General features: G+C 37.6%; 1 protein-coding gene across 1 annotated transcript in view; it reads right to left on the reverse strand.

Annotated features, from left to right (window-relative positions):
- The window catches only part of LOC6035419 (myosin-I heavy chain), an 82,332-nt gene extending 77,206 nt beyond the window's left edge, over nucleotides 1-5,126 (reverse strand). The window contains 1 exon segment of the mRNA XM_038263340.1: nucleotides 4,026-5,126. Within this exon segment, the coding sequence (XP_038119268.1) occupies nucleotides 4,026-4,053 (28 nt within the window). The 5' untranslated portion in view covers nucleotides 4,054-5,126.
- Between the last annotated feature and the right edge of the window lie 10,242 nt (nucleotides 5,127-15,368).

Raw genomic sequence — 15,368 nt, forward strand, 5'->3', positions numbered from 1 at the left:
ATTTTTTGATATTTTTTTCGTTTTAAAGTTTAGAGGAAAAAATAGTTATACATTTTCGATTTAGCATTTAGAAATTTAGAATTTAGTTATTTTTATAGAAATTTGATAATCTATATGAATCTTTGTTCAAGAGACAGATTTTGTAGATTTTGCTCGGTTTGTTCTAGAGGTTGTATCGAGTTGCTCCGATTTGGATGAAACTTTCAGCGTTTGTTTGTCTATACATGAGATGAACTCATGCTAAAATACGACAAAAAGATGTGGGGTAAAACGGGCATTACATGAAATACATGAAAAATCTTAAAATGGTTCGCACTAGGGTTCGCATTTCTATAAAACTTGATCAATTCTCTTAAGTGCATTCGAAACATCCGAGATTGGTTTGACTTTTTCACATAGCTTTTGCAAATTACTGTTAAAAGCCTCCAGCACCCTTACTTATATAGGTCAAAATTTAGGAAATTTCATGGACTATACCAAAGCATGGGTAAATATCAAGGGAAATGCGTAATAATACCTTTCTCTGGTATCAATTCCAAATTTTGGTATTCCTGGACCCTTTGAAATTTGTCTTGAGGATTATGCAAGAGCAAAATGTGGTATCATACCAATTTGATATTGTTTTGATATTGCAAAATTGCAGAATTTGTCAATGGTCGAACACCACATTTTGGTATTCTTTTGGTATTACAGTATTTTATCAAATTCCTCTGAAAATATGGGAAAATTTTGATCAATTTTGACAAAATAATTAATTTTGCGCTAAAATGATGTCTCAAAGTGAATGCTTTCATTGAAAACCGGAAATTTCAAACTTGATTTTAAACATTTTTGATATACCCCCTAAAGAAATGACTTTAAATTGTGGAAAATTTTCTAAGTCAGAATGCTACATTTTGGTATTATTTTGGTATTGATGTGTTTCATAAAATTCCTCTGAAATTAAGGGAAATTTTAATAAATTTTGACGAGATAAATAATTATGCGCTAAAATGACTTAAAACTCAAAAATGTTAAAGCTCATTTAAAAAAAATATGTCAAGATAATTGGGATAACCAACCAAATACATTGACTAACGAGTCAATTGACAGATTATTGAATTTTGGTGAATTTCAATCCAGTTTCATTTTAATAACACTTATTTTTCAATCTTGTTTCAGAAGCTTCAAGAACTTCATGCACAGGCCGTTCATCAATGACAAATGCATTCGATGTGGTGAAGAATATCACTAAAAACAACATGGAATCATCAGGTGAGTAGATTTGGCTGTTGCATATGGATCATTTCCGTTTTTTCACTAACTGTTGCACTAAAAATGGTAAGAAAATACCAAATTTTGGTATTTCTTGTGCAAATACCAGCGACCGAAATGTGCTCTTGGTTGCCCAGTAATATATGGTAAAATACCATGAAAACATACCAAAATCATGTATGTGGAAGACCACAGAAATACCAAAATCTGATTTTCCAAGTGCGCGGGAATACCTAAAAATAAAACCATGGCAATACCAAGTTTTGGTATTCAAGCAATGTTCAAAAATCCAAAAGACCTCAACTTGGTATTGAAATGGTTTTATTTTGTGGTATTATTTTATCTTTGGAATAACATGGATTGGTATTGTTGTGCCCTTTCACATACAAGACCTTGGTATGATTTTATGGTATTTTACCATCTATTACTGGGCAACCAAGGGCACATTTTGGTACCTGTTATTTGCCCAAGTAATACCAAAATTTGGTATTCCCGTGTTATTTACCCTTGCTCGGGTAAGCCTACAGTATTAACTTATGACCAATCGCAGTTTTTCTCATAGCTTTACGATTTTTCTATAACATACTTTTTAAACGGTTAACTTTGCACTGTAGGCCAACAAGACGGTACTTTTTGGTCTCAATTTTGACAAATTCAGAATCCTCGGACAATTTCACGTTAGTTTGAGGTGTTAGAGTTATAAATAGTTTCATCCAAATCGGAGCAACTCGATACGACCTGACCCTTTTTAAAATCACAAAACATAACCTCTTTTGGAATCACACTTAGGGTAGGGTAGTCATCAATGAGACACTTTTGGTTTAGAACTTTCAACGATTTTTGTATTTTTTTTTCATCAACATGTTTCAATGAGCTTTTTGTAGCATTTTCTTTCTTTTAATGTGTACTAACATTGCCCAAAATATGAGACCGATCCGACCTCTACAGCCAGAGCTATCCAACTGTCTCATTGTAGACGCACTTTGCAGGAACAATGGGACAGCTGGGGAGCAATGAGACACTCTACGAAAATCATCATTTTTCTGGTAAAACATCATGTTTTTATATTGTTCCATTGCAGGTGACTTTCCTTGAACATTTTAAAGCAATTTTGCCAACATGAAACTTTAATTAATAAAAGTTATACTAAAAAGCATCTAAATTTTGTAAAATCCATATATTTATACCAAATAACTTTGTATTTTGGTTAAATGAAGTAAAAAATCTATAAATATGGCAAAAATCACTTTTAATTCATTTTTTGAAAGATTTCCATAGATTTTGAAAAGTTTGTTGAAGAAAAATTAAAGTGTCTCATTGTTACCCATGGGCTGAAATGAGTGGGGTACAATGAGACAGCCCTGGATTCTGGGTATATTCTAAATTTTGGCCAAACCTAATGAAAGGACATTGTAGCCCAACTCAATCCCTATGGAACGTTGAAAGAAATTTGAAGAAATATTAGTTTTGGTTTAAATGGCAGCCTACGAGCGAAAAAGTATTTTTTGTCTTTAATTTACTTTTATACCCCAGAATCAAACATTTATGAATAACTTTTCAAGGGAGCGTCCATAACCAAAGCCACTATTATGGCAGACGTGTATCCAGTAGACACACCTTTCCCACAAATATGAGCCTGATTGGTTGGAACTACAACTTGTGAGAGCCATGTTATCATTGTTCCCGTGTCTCATTGATGACTACTCTACCCTACAGGCACCCAAAGATTCAAAATAGTATGATTGAGCCATGATTTGGACCAAAATAGAACAGATACTCTCAAGTTTTGCTCAACAAACCCTTTATCAACTTGTTATTACATCAAATATATGGAAAATAATATGTAATTTATAAAGGGGGGGGTTGGTAAGCGTGACAAAGTTGAGGGGTGTGGGGGGGGGGGGTATTTTAGGCCGATTTTAGCGTGACATACTTTATGGATGGCGCCATTGGGCTTCATCCATAACATCCTCTCTCGTGCACGAAAGATCGGTAAAAGGAATCTAAAAAATCATCATTTTGATTATTCGTTGGATTATCTTTTTCACATGCAAGTGTAACGACACACATCGAAAAATGACATGACACATTTTGTAGATGGGCAATATATGTAAACGAAATAAACATTAGCGCCACAGGGAAATTCACAAAAAATCTTCAACTGATTGATTTTATTCGAGAAGTTCCTCTCTCTTTCTCGGTTGAAAAAAGTTCGCAAGCGAAAAATATTGTTTTCCGATTATTCCATCCCTTTTTATATGTTATTGTTTAATATGTTGTTCAATATGGACGAAAGAGTTGCCTTGAGCAATACAGGTGTGGAAAATACATTCTATCAAAAAAAATCAAATTATTCGCTCTACAGCATTGCCTTGGCGTTCTCGATTGCGAGATTCCTACTCGAAACTAGGTGTCCGAAGGCTTGATTGTTGAGGCAATTGCAAACCTCTTTTTACACCTTAGCTTCCATCCACCCCGGATTCGAACTGACGACCTTTGGATTGTTAGTCCAACTGCCTACCGACGACTCCTGCACCTGGGCTGAGCTAACGACCTAACCGCTAGGTTAAACCGGGACCAACATTTACTTCCCTGTCCGACGGAAGGCGTGATCAGACAAATCTCGTCTCAAAATTTGGGATCAAACCCAGGACGACTGGGTGAGAGGCAACCACGCTTACCCCTACACCACGGTCCCGGTCACATTCTATATCAATTTCAAATTGTTTATACCGGGATACTTCAATAAATAAATAATTCATAACACCTACCCTCAAGAAAAACTGGAACACCAGCCATTTTTCCGATATCTTTCCCCGAAAACTGCTTTCTCAAATCTTCCAAACAGGTCCCAGGATCACGTTGTGTATCCTTCTCCTCCTCCTCCTTCTATCCTGGCGACAATCCTCGCAGATGTGCTAATCTCCTTTCGGCAGATGTATTTGTGCGTTTGCTTCGTGCTTCGGGTGCGTAAACAACGGAGAGCCCGATACTCTAATCTCTCTCTCTCTCGATCCCGAAACCACCACCACCACCACAATCAAACTCTCTTTTCCGCGTATCCTTCGCCTTTTCCCGACTTGTCGCGGGGTGAAAAAACTTTTTTTTCCCTGCACTGACTTTTCACGACAGCAACAACAACACACAAACCACGACGCACCACACCTTTTTCATGTGGGGCTACAATTTTTTTTCTTCTCACTTTGAAGACATATTTTCTTCAATGAAAAGATATTTTCCACGCTTTTATGCACACTATTTTAGCAGATAGACACCGATTTTCACGCTAGCTTGGGGAAAACGATAGATTTTCCACACCCAGACCGGGAATCGCTGGCAGGAAAAATTGATTTTTCGCCAGACCCATCCGGCAGGACTTTTTCAGCACTCGACACTTAATCCCGGCCGGCTGTAAAGGTCTGGAAAACCCGACCTGCAGCACTAATCCAGCACTAACGAGCCTAATCTAGTTCGCAGACTTTTTATTTGCTCGCGTTTGACCAGATTTCACGAAAAACCCAAAGCCTGCTGCAGCTTGAAACGCTTTGCAGCCGCCATCCGTTCGATCTCCGCTCAGACTGAGGTCTCCCTAGTTGGCCGTGTGACAACAGATGGCGCTCACCAGGCCACCACCCCCTCCGACGATATCCTTTTTCACTCGGTTCTTTGTATTGGTGAGCAGCTCGAATGACGTCGAAGACTGAGAGAGCGGGAGCCCAAACTGTTTATATCCACTGTTCGCTTCGAGGAGGGCTTTTCCTCCCTTTCCAGCTTGTTAGCAGCTGATTCTCGCGCGACTGGCAGGATTTTGAACCGTACAGGCGACGAACGGAACGGGAACGAAACGGACAAGCAACCGAACCGGACGAGTGCTCGCTGGAGACTGACTGACTCGTCTGACGATCGGCTCTCTTTCAGCGGCTGGCTGGATTGTTGTTTTGGCTTCGCGAAGAGAGAGAGCGACCTTTTCACATGGTGGCGAGTTCAGTAGCTTTCCTCACTTATATTACGGACTTCAGTTTTTACACCCCAAGACGTTTTCTGTTGTTCACCACCTGTAGACAATTCACCATTTGCTGAAAAATACTTGTTGAATTCAATTTATTCACCGCCTCCATCTTAAACTTGATAACAACAAAACTGTTTAATTATATTGTAAATAGATTCTGGTATTTTTAAAACGAATGTCGTTTCGCCGAATGGGACGTTTCGTCGAATTAAAAAAAAGAGAAAACGAAAGGAAAAAAGAAAAAGGAAAAAATGATAAATATAAAACAAAAAACTAATTACAATTTCATTAATTATTTTAAATTAAAAATCTTTCACTCTGACACTACCATCGAGAAATTCATAACGTTTGTGCAAGAGGCAAAATGAAAAATACTTTTTTTGAGTAGTTTCAATCTTGAAGTACCGGAAAAGACGCTGGAGCTCTCTGTAGTATTTCTGGAAGCATAATCCTTTGATACGCACGACGAATTAGAGCAGGGGTGCTCAAAGTTTTTGGATGCCGGGCCAATTTTGAAGCTCAAATGAGCTTGCGGGCCATATGTATAAAATTGGTTATTTATATAATGAAATTACATTATATAAATGTAAACCCAATCAGACGGTAATAACTAAATTCATGCCATTTCAATAACAAATAATGTTAAAATAACAGAAAATGTTATGGATTCTTCTTGAAAAATCATTTTTTGCATAAGAGTTTAATAACAGTTAATGTTATTATAACAAAATTTGTTATTGGTCTGATATTAATTGAAAGCCAAAACAACTTGGGAATAACATTTTTTGTTATGGAAGAATAACTCCAAATGTTATTGGGATGATCGGATTAGTTGTTAAAATAACAAAAAATAATAACAAAGATTTGTTCGAAGAATAACTAAAAGTGTTATTAGTCTGTTATAGCAATAACAACCCAATAACAAAAAAATCATAACGATGAATAACAAATCTTGTTATAAATAACATAAATTGTTATTGGCCTAGTATTTTTAAATATCAAAAAAAAATATTCCAAAGTTATTGCCGTCTGCTCGGGAAAGACTAAAACATACATCTATTACTTGAAGTTTTTCTTAGAATTTCTGTTTTTTAACATTTTCGTTATTTAAAAGTAATAGAAAACGGAAAATGTCAGTTTTCCATCAGTTTTGTTGATATAATTGTTTTGGGTATTCGAAAAAGGGTATTTAGTTGAATGTACTTGTGTTTTCATTTGAATTTTTAGTATTGTCTATATTTTGAAAATGAAAACATAAAATCAAAAAAATTTATGCTACGGCATAATTTTATCTTTAAATTGTTTTCCATCATGAAAAATGGTTCAATTTTTTTCCAACAATAAGGCCGAGGCAAATATTATTGGTCCCTCAACTCTGGCCAAGGTTGAGGGGAGGCAAAAAAATAAAAGAAATATGAAAATTGAAAATACAAGCCAGAATATTCAACATTTCAATGAAAAATTGTTGGAAAATGTTAGAAAAACACACTTAGATTTGCAATCGTAATTTTCAAAATATGTAAGACACGACGTAAAAAATATTTTTTTGCGAAAAACACTTTTTATTGTTAATCGAAAGTTCACTACAATTCATTTTTTTGAATTAAACCCGAGCATGCCCAAAATGATTCTAAACGCAGAGGAATGCATTTTAAATGGTTTTTAGCTGATTACACTTAAATAACAAAAGCTTTGAAAAATATTTGCAACTGCCTTATTTCTCCGATTTAAAAATTTTGTCTGTCTGTTTCAATCAGTTTCGTAATCCAACTGTCATGAGTTCAAATCCCGAGCTGGAATGTTTCTGAGTTCAAAGTAAGTTTGAAGCTCAGTTTATTGAAATGGTCATAATGACTTTTAAATTAATATGTAATGCTTATATTTTTGCTATTATAACAGTTTTATAAAAAAAAACAAAGCAATCAAAAAGGTTATGTGTGGTGAGGATAAGGTGGGAATCGAACCCGCACCCCATAGTATCTTAGGGATCGGCAGCTTAAGCCGCTTACCACCGCGCCACGAGGCCCTCCCAGTTTTATACCTAAGTCTAATTTGAACGTTTCATTAACGTTTCCAAAAATATTTGATGAATATTTTGACAATATTTACTAGTTTCACCACGAGTTTCACTCACATTAAAACGTGTGAAAAAAGTTTCAATTAGAAAGATTTTTGAACAACATATTTGTATCGTAAAATAAGGATAAAAAAAAGAATAAATCATTAGTTTAATACTAACAAAGAAACAAAAACAGATCAGCACTAAAAGTTTAAAATAAAGTTTAATTTTGAAAAAAGTTTAAAAACATTTTACAGATGGTCAACGGGCCATTTTACTTGATCATTCAAAATGGGTTCGCGGGCCACAAAATATCACCTCGCGGGCCACGTTTGGCCCGCGGGCCATACTTTGGTCACCCCTGAATTAGAACCATTGATCGGGATCTCTAAATCCATTAACCCACAAGAACGTTGTAAGTTTTATCCTCTCCGTATAGGTAAACGTCCTCGTCAAAATGATGCGTTTTATAAAAGCAGGCCATAAACAAACAGGTCCACATGTATCTTGCACCGCAAACAGAACGTCATCGCTGAACTGATTCCCATAGTAAATGGTTTGTGATATTCTGGTATTTTAATGATATTAAAATCAATCTTATTTTATCCTGTTCACGGGAGACATGCTCCATCTTTATTCGTCCAACACTGACTGACTCGTCTCACGCCAGCTGCGCACTACTACACTCTCAGCTATACACGCTTCCAGCGGTCTACCTAAACTGCACTAATATTTAGGATGCCACATCCTCCCCTTACTAAAATATTAGCAAATATAAAATATATAAACAACAGTTTAACAATTATATAAAATCCATTTTCGCTGCCCTCTACTCCGATGATGCAACGCCTGGTAGTCGATCTAACTGCATAACGCTAATAGGAGAACTCCTTCCAACTGCGTAGATTTCTCGATTGTCGTGTTACCATGTATTCCTCCGGGAAACCAAAAAATAAAAGAAACGAAAAAGAAATTAGTAGAACAAATGATCTGAAACACATAAAAAACAACTGTTAAACAAAACAAACATGTTTCAATCCTTAAAAAAAATAACTGATAAACCTTCTTACACGACTTACCGGTCGGTATCAATATTCGTTTGCCAAGTCCTCTTTCGATTCAACCAAAATGATTGAAGAAAATAGATACAAAATGGTTCAGTCACCCTAATGGTTGAATTAAAATAACATCTATTTTTCCAAAACATTGTCTCGGGTAGTTGTCGAGTGATGACTTACAGGATTAAGTCAAACTTGTTTTAAAAGTTCAATTGTTTAATTGTTTTAAAATCATTTGTTTTAATTAATCGATGCTATTTCTACTTACTATTTTGCCTTATAGAATGTTTTAAAAACTATTTATAACGTATTCCTCGACAAATTCAATAAAAGTAATACTTTTTATACTATTGACATTACTTTCTTGCATACAGAGTTGTTTGAACTGTGCAGAAAACGGTCAACTAAATTGTGTGATTCAGCTGTTACAGCTGATTAAACTGTTAGAATTGCATTTAAAATAGTTTTTAACTAATTCTTACATGGTTTTTATTTTATCATTCTTCTCTCTGTAATCGTGAAGGGTAATCCCACAATCCTATTTACAAATTACATTCATTTTAATGCATAACGTTATCTCGTCGAATATATCATCTTTTTGTTCATTGATAAGTACAAATTCAATAAAATTCCCTGCCAGCTCCACCGGGATCCGATTCTGTCTAGTACTTTGTGTCGTGCTTGCACTGTTTGTGGTCATCTGGCCTTCTTCGTACAAAACGTTTGCGACCGACTGCACTATTAAGTTAAAGACATGTTTAAACTGTTGTTTTTGTTTGTTTGATATTTCGCATACCCCTCTTGTTTTTGATCGTGAATGTTTTTCCTCCTTCCTTTTTTTTAATGTACACCGGATTGAGCAATAAATCACACCAAAAAATAATGCACTTTTCAACACTTCTCACTTTTATCAAGCATGTTCGTGAACATTTTCATTTTTATTTCTTACTTCTTGTGAACGTTTGTTTTCGTCACCATTTGTCGATTCTTTTCCTTCATATATATCGTTCTTTATCTCTCACTCTCTTTCTTTTGTAGAGATAGTAACTGCCGACGCGTCGCATCTACACATTTTTTTTTTCAAAAACCCTTTAAGCGCAGTTGGCCTTGGGCTAAACCCGACTCAACTCTTTGAAGCGCGGTTGGCCTTGGGCTAAACCCGACTCAACATTTTAAGCGCAGTTGGCCTTGGGCTAAACCCGACTCAACTTTTCTGGAACTCTTTTAAGCGCGGTTGGCCTTGGGCTAAACCCGACTCAACTTTTCTGGAACTCTTTTAAGCACAGTTGGCCTTGGGCTAAACCCGACTCAACATTTTAAGCGCAGTTGGCCTTGGGCTAAACCCGACTCAACTTTTCTGGAACTCTTTTAAGCGCGGTTGGCCTTGGGCTAAACCCGACTCAACTTTTCTGGAACTCTTTAAAGCGCGGTTGGCCTTGGGCTAAACCCGACTCAACATTTTAAGCGCAGTTGGCCTTGGGCTAAACCCGACTCAACTTTTCTGGAACTCTTTTAAGCGCAGTTGGCCTTGGGCTAAACCCGACTCAACATTTTAAGCGCAGTTGGCCTTGGGCTAAACCCGACTCAACTTTTCTGGAACTCTTTTAAGCGCGGTTGGCCTTGGGCTAAACCCGACTCAACTTTTCTGGAACTCTTTAAAGCGCGGTTGGCCTTGGGCTAAACCCGACTCAACATTTTAAGCGCAGTTAGCCTTGGGCTAAACCCGACTCAACTTTTCTGGAACTCTTTTAAGCGCAGTTGGCCTTGGGCTAAACCCGACTCAACATTTTAAGCGCAGTTGGCCTTGGGCTAAACCCGACTCAACTTTTCTGGAACTCTTTTAAGCGCAGTTGGCCTTGGGCTAAACCCGACTCAACATTTTAAGCGCAGTTGGCCTTGGGCTAAACCCGACTCAACTTTTCGGGAACTCTTTTAAGCGCAGTTGGCCTTGGGCTAAACCCGACTCAACATTTTAAGCGCAGTTGGCCTTGGGCTAAACCCGACTCAACTTTACTGGAACTCTTTTAAGCGCGGTTGGCCTTGGGCTAAACCCGACTCAACATTTTAAGCGCAGTTGGCCTTGGGCTAAACCCGACTCAACTTTTCTGGAACTCTTTTAAGCGCGGTTGGCCTTGGGCTAAACCCGACTCAACATTTTAAGCGCAGTTGGCCTTGGGCTAAACCCGACTCAACTTTTCTGGAACTTTTTTAAGCGTAGTTGGCCTTGGGCTAAAACCCGACTCAACTTTTCTGCAACTTTCTTTCTAAACAACTCATACAAATACACCATCTTTACACGCTGACTACTTAAAAAAATATATCAACTCCTTCTCTTCTACTTAAAAAATATATCAATCTCTTCGTATTCATATTCAATACTAAAATTGCACATTAACTATACGTTATCAATTCAAACATTTAAATACTGATTCTATAGTTCTCCAAAAATGGAGACATTCTAAAGTAACTTTACCAATAGCTTCAATTTGTTTTGTCCATAAAATAAGACGAGAATTTAAATGTCTGTTATTTTTTTCTGAACTTGTACAAAAAAAAACTGCAAATTCCACGCTAATATTATTGGATACATTGCTTGCTGCATAAGGTAGACGTTTTCACAAAACATGAACGTTTTCTTGTTGAAATTTTAATAAACGTCATAATTGCCTGTGCTATCAATTCTTTGATCAATGTTTAGAACTCATCTTTAAGGTATGCGCTAGGGTAATTCGAAAAAATCACTGATTTAAAAAAACTTAACTTAAGTGAACATATTTAGATGTTGACATTCCATCGGTCGTCTCCCATAGTTTCCAGATATGGTCCAACTTGTAACAATACAGTACTTTCCCTTTACTAAGAAATAAAATCCAGAAGGAAAATAATCACCAATTGTGTTATTCCAAGAGGAGGATTGAACTCCCGATCTACCGCGTACAAAGCAGTATTTAAAGTAATTTTATTGGCACTAGATTTCAATACAAACATTCTCCCAAACACCAACATTAAGTTATGTGAATAAAAATAAACAATTTTATTAAAACACAATCTTGGATCAGCAGCCGAAGCCGTTAACCACCGCGCCACGAGGCCCTCCAAATGAATAAAAAAAAACATTTTTTTTAAATTCTGGCAATCTGACTTCACGCTCTCGTTTTCAATCAGGATGTAACAACTTTTAATGGAAAAGTTATCATTATTTGGAAAAAGGTTTTCTTCTTTGTAGCAGCTACTGCACAAAAACGTAAAAAAAATCCTTTAGAGAAATTCTCAGATCAAAAATGAAATGAATGGAAATGGAGACAAATCGATTATTTTGTTTTAGCATTTTGCGGCGCTAGTTTCCGTAACTTAAAAATGTTCAACAAGCAATCTATCCACACCCTTTAAACTCTTGCGCAGCTTTCCAAAGCAACGGTGGGCACTACCGCTTATAACCCAAATTGAGCACAATTAAAATTATTTATCAAAATAAAATGATAAATACGTAAATTCAATTTTAACTAAACTTTTCTTTTAAATATTTTTTTTTTACCCTTTTTTCTGTTACGCTCTTTCCAAAAGTTGGGTCTGAAATAGCGCCACTACCATTTTTGTGGTCGTTCCTACAAGCTACGTGAATGCTGAAGACGTGGGGCACCATCACCACTCCTGCACACAAACACACTTTCACAACATTGCCAAAAAGAAAACAAAACAAAACTAAACTAGAACATGCTCACCAAATTTCTGCCAACTCTGATGCTCAACCCCAAATGCTGCCTTCGTCATCTCGACTGCACTGGTTTTGCATCAAGAAAAGAAAACACTAAAGCAAACACAACACCATTACTTTTTCGCGCGATGTACAAGAATTTCAATTTCGCAAAACTTTCTAAAATCAACTACGAATTGTATAATCATCATGGCAGGATCGCCAATGTGATATTCTGGTATTTTAATGATATTAAAATCAATCTTAATTTATCCTGTTCACGGGAGACATGCTCCATCTTTATTCGTCCAACACTGACTGACTCGTCTCACGCCAGCTGCGCACTACTACACTCTCAGCTATACACGCTTCCAGCGGTCTACCTAAACTGCACTAATATTTAGGATGCCACATGGTTGACATTAAATTCAGTGGATTGGACATTTTTACCTTTGAAAACCCCCAAAAAATCAACTTAAAACATAAAAAAGTGACATTTGAAGCAAAATACGGTAAACGTCCTCGTCAAAATGATGCGTTTTATAAAAGCAGGCCATAAACAAACAGGTCCACATGTATCTTGCACCGCAAACAGAACGTCATCGCTGAACTGATTCCCATAGTAAATGGTTGACATTAAATTCAGTGGATTGGACATTTTTACCTTTGAAAACCCCCAAAAAATCAACTTAAAACATAAAAAAGTGACATTTGAAGCAAAATACCGTAGACCGCGACCTCACGAACTGTGTAGCAAAGAAACCAGGCACATGAAGCATAGTCTCCTACGTTCAAGGACAATGCAATTATTATCTTTTGGTAAGCATGTTCAAGAGTAATTATTTGCCGCTTATAAATAATAGAAAAAAGGTAAAAAAAAACATTATTTTTGGAAGTTTAAGCATACGCTGATTTTTAAGCATATGCTGATTAAAAAAAATGCATTTTATATAAAAAAAATTATTAAAAAAAACACTCTTATCTATTTTAGTTTCATACAAAAGGACTAGAATTTTTTTTAATTCATAACTTATTTTTATTAGGTCCTTTTAGGTGCTGTGACCAGGTTGGGACCGAGGATCGTTAAATAACAAATACATAACAAAAAAACAACTCCTTAAACTCCATACTTGGAGATCATGTAACTGACCAGGGTTACTTGATCCAAGCGGGTCTTACAGGTCTTGAACCTGCCGATGTACTCGGAGAAAATGCCCCACAGCTCAGCCGAACTGTAGAGCACCTCCCCGGCTTCCTCCTTCGTGGCTCCACCGTCTCGAGAGCCACTGCTTCCTTGGCTTTTTCCTGCGGGGCGAGGGCGATCTTTCGGTGTTCCGTCCGGGACTGCACCCGGCAACGGAGGGAACTCCGCCGGCGTGAACGCCGGAGCTGCTGGACTCTGCTTCTCCGCCTTCCTTGCCGGCGGTTTCGGTTTTGACGCCTGCTGGCGCCACCGGATGAAGTCCGCACGCTTAGGGCAGCTGCGGTCCGTGGCTTCGTGGGCTCCAGAGCAGTTGGCACACCGCTTCGGCTCGGCTTCTTGGACTTTGCACTCGTCCGTCTTGTGGGGATCCCCACAGTTGTTGCACCTCCCTTTCAGGTGACAGTTCCTGGTTCCATGACCCAGCTGCAAGCAGTTCCTGCACTGGGTCACGTTCGGCCGCTTGTTCCGGTAGGTCTCCCATCGGATGATAGTTTTTGCCACAACTTTCATTGCAGAGAGTTTCTTCAGATTGGTGTATCCCTTGGGGAAGACCACAATGTACGGAATTTCGTCCACGGTGGACTTTTTCTTCCGCTTGATGGCATGCACCTCCAGCGCGTCTAGCTTGAGATCCCTCTTCAGCAGGTACTTGACCTCGTCCGGTTTCAGTTCATCAGGTAATGTAAGGTATGCACTTCGGAAGAAACCGGTCAAGAAAAAATTCAAATGGGCAGCTGCGGTAGCGAAAGCAAGCCAGAGAGGGTGAAGAAAAGCCCCAAGAAAACGTTCCCTCTCTTTTGTCCTGCCGTTCGTAAAGCTGTTTCTTGACCCCTTTCCTTCCGATCTGCAGACTAGCCTTAAACCACGAAGAACTACCCGATGATTTCGTTCGCTCCGCCGTTCGTGGGTGTAGAATTCCACTTTCTTCCTCTTGAGGAGCTCCTGCAACTTGTCAAAATCTTTGACAGTTTGTAAATCGGATTGAAACCAAATTTGCAACTTTCCACTATCGCCACGAGCTTGTAAAAATCCGTGGTGTTCTTCACCACCAAAGGTGGTTGCTTTTGTTTACTTGCCGACTGGCCGGGTGTTGAAACCGCGTCTCCTCCTCCTACTGGGCTGGCATTGTTGTTGTTTTTGTCGCCCGTAAGCGCGCTGAATTTGCTGCTATTGAGCTGGGTCTTCTCAACTTTTTCTCCTTCGATGCCGATTTCAGTGACCTCGCTGGACTTCTTCTGCTTCCGATTCCCGCGGACGGGACGAAAATCATCCTCCTCGGAGGATTCCCCCACCTCCATCCGTCAAAAACTTCCAAGCACGCGAGATGACAACACGAGCAAAACACGTCTTAACTTGTCGCTGACTGGCGACTGAGTCTGAAGAACTAGAATAAATTTATTGAAAGAAAAGTGTTATTATTATTATTATTTTGTGAGTTTTTCATACTTTCATAAATAAACTGATCATTAAAATTAGTATAATTAACAGTTTCAATATTTCTGTTAGTTTTTGCATTCTTTTATACATGAGCAGTTCTATGAAAATCATAGGAAAATGAAAACAAATCTTTTGCAGGTATTTGACATTCTTTTGGTATGTTCTGAGTTTTTTCATTTTTAGTAATCTAATTTAAAAAAGTAGTTAAAAAGGGTTTGAGAATACTTCTGTAAGTTTTTGCATTGTTTTATATATGAGCAGTTCTTTGAAAATCATAGGAAAATGAAAAATCTGACTTCAATGTACATTTCTGTGGAAATTATCCACTGTTTTAAAAAATATTTTTTTTGTTTCACACTTTTTCAAACAAATAATTTTGAATATTGTCTGTGAATTTATGCACCAGTTTTTTAAACAAAAAAAGAGTCTAACAAAACTATTCTAAAAGTGTTTGGCTCTTCAGTATTGGTCCTTGCACTGTAACTTGGATTTGGCCCGCACTTTTCTCTCGCACTTTTGACAACAAAATTTCCAAAAACTAGGCAACCAGCAGTTGTTTATTTACATTTCCAGTCGCAGTTTTCACCAAACTGGGCATTCCACTTAAAAATTGCGATTGACAGGTGAGCAACATCGGCTCGCTTAGATCATTT

Source organism: Culex quinquefasciatus, chromosome 1 (assembly GCF_015732765.1).
Source record: "Culex quinquefasciatus strain JHB chromosome 1, VPISU_Cqui_1.0_pri_paternal, whole genome shotgun sequence".
Taxonomy (NCBI): domain Eukaryota; kingdom Metazoa; phylum Arthropoda; class Insecta; order Diptera; family Culicidae; genus Culex; species Culex quinquefasciatus.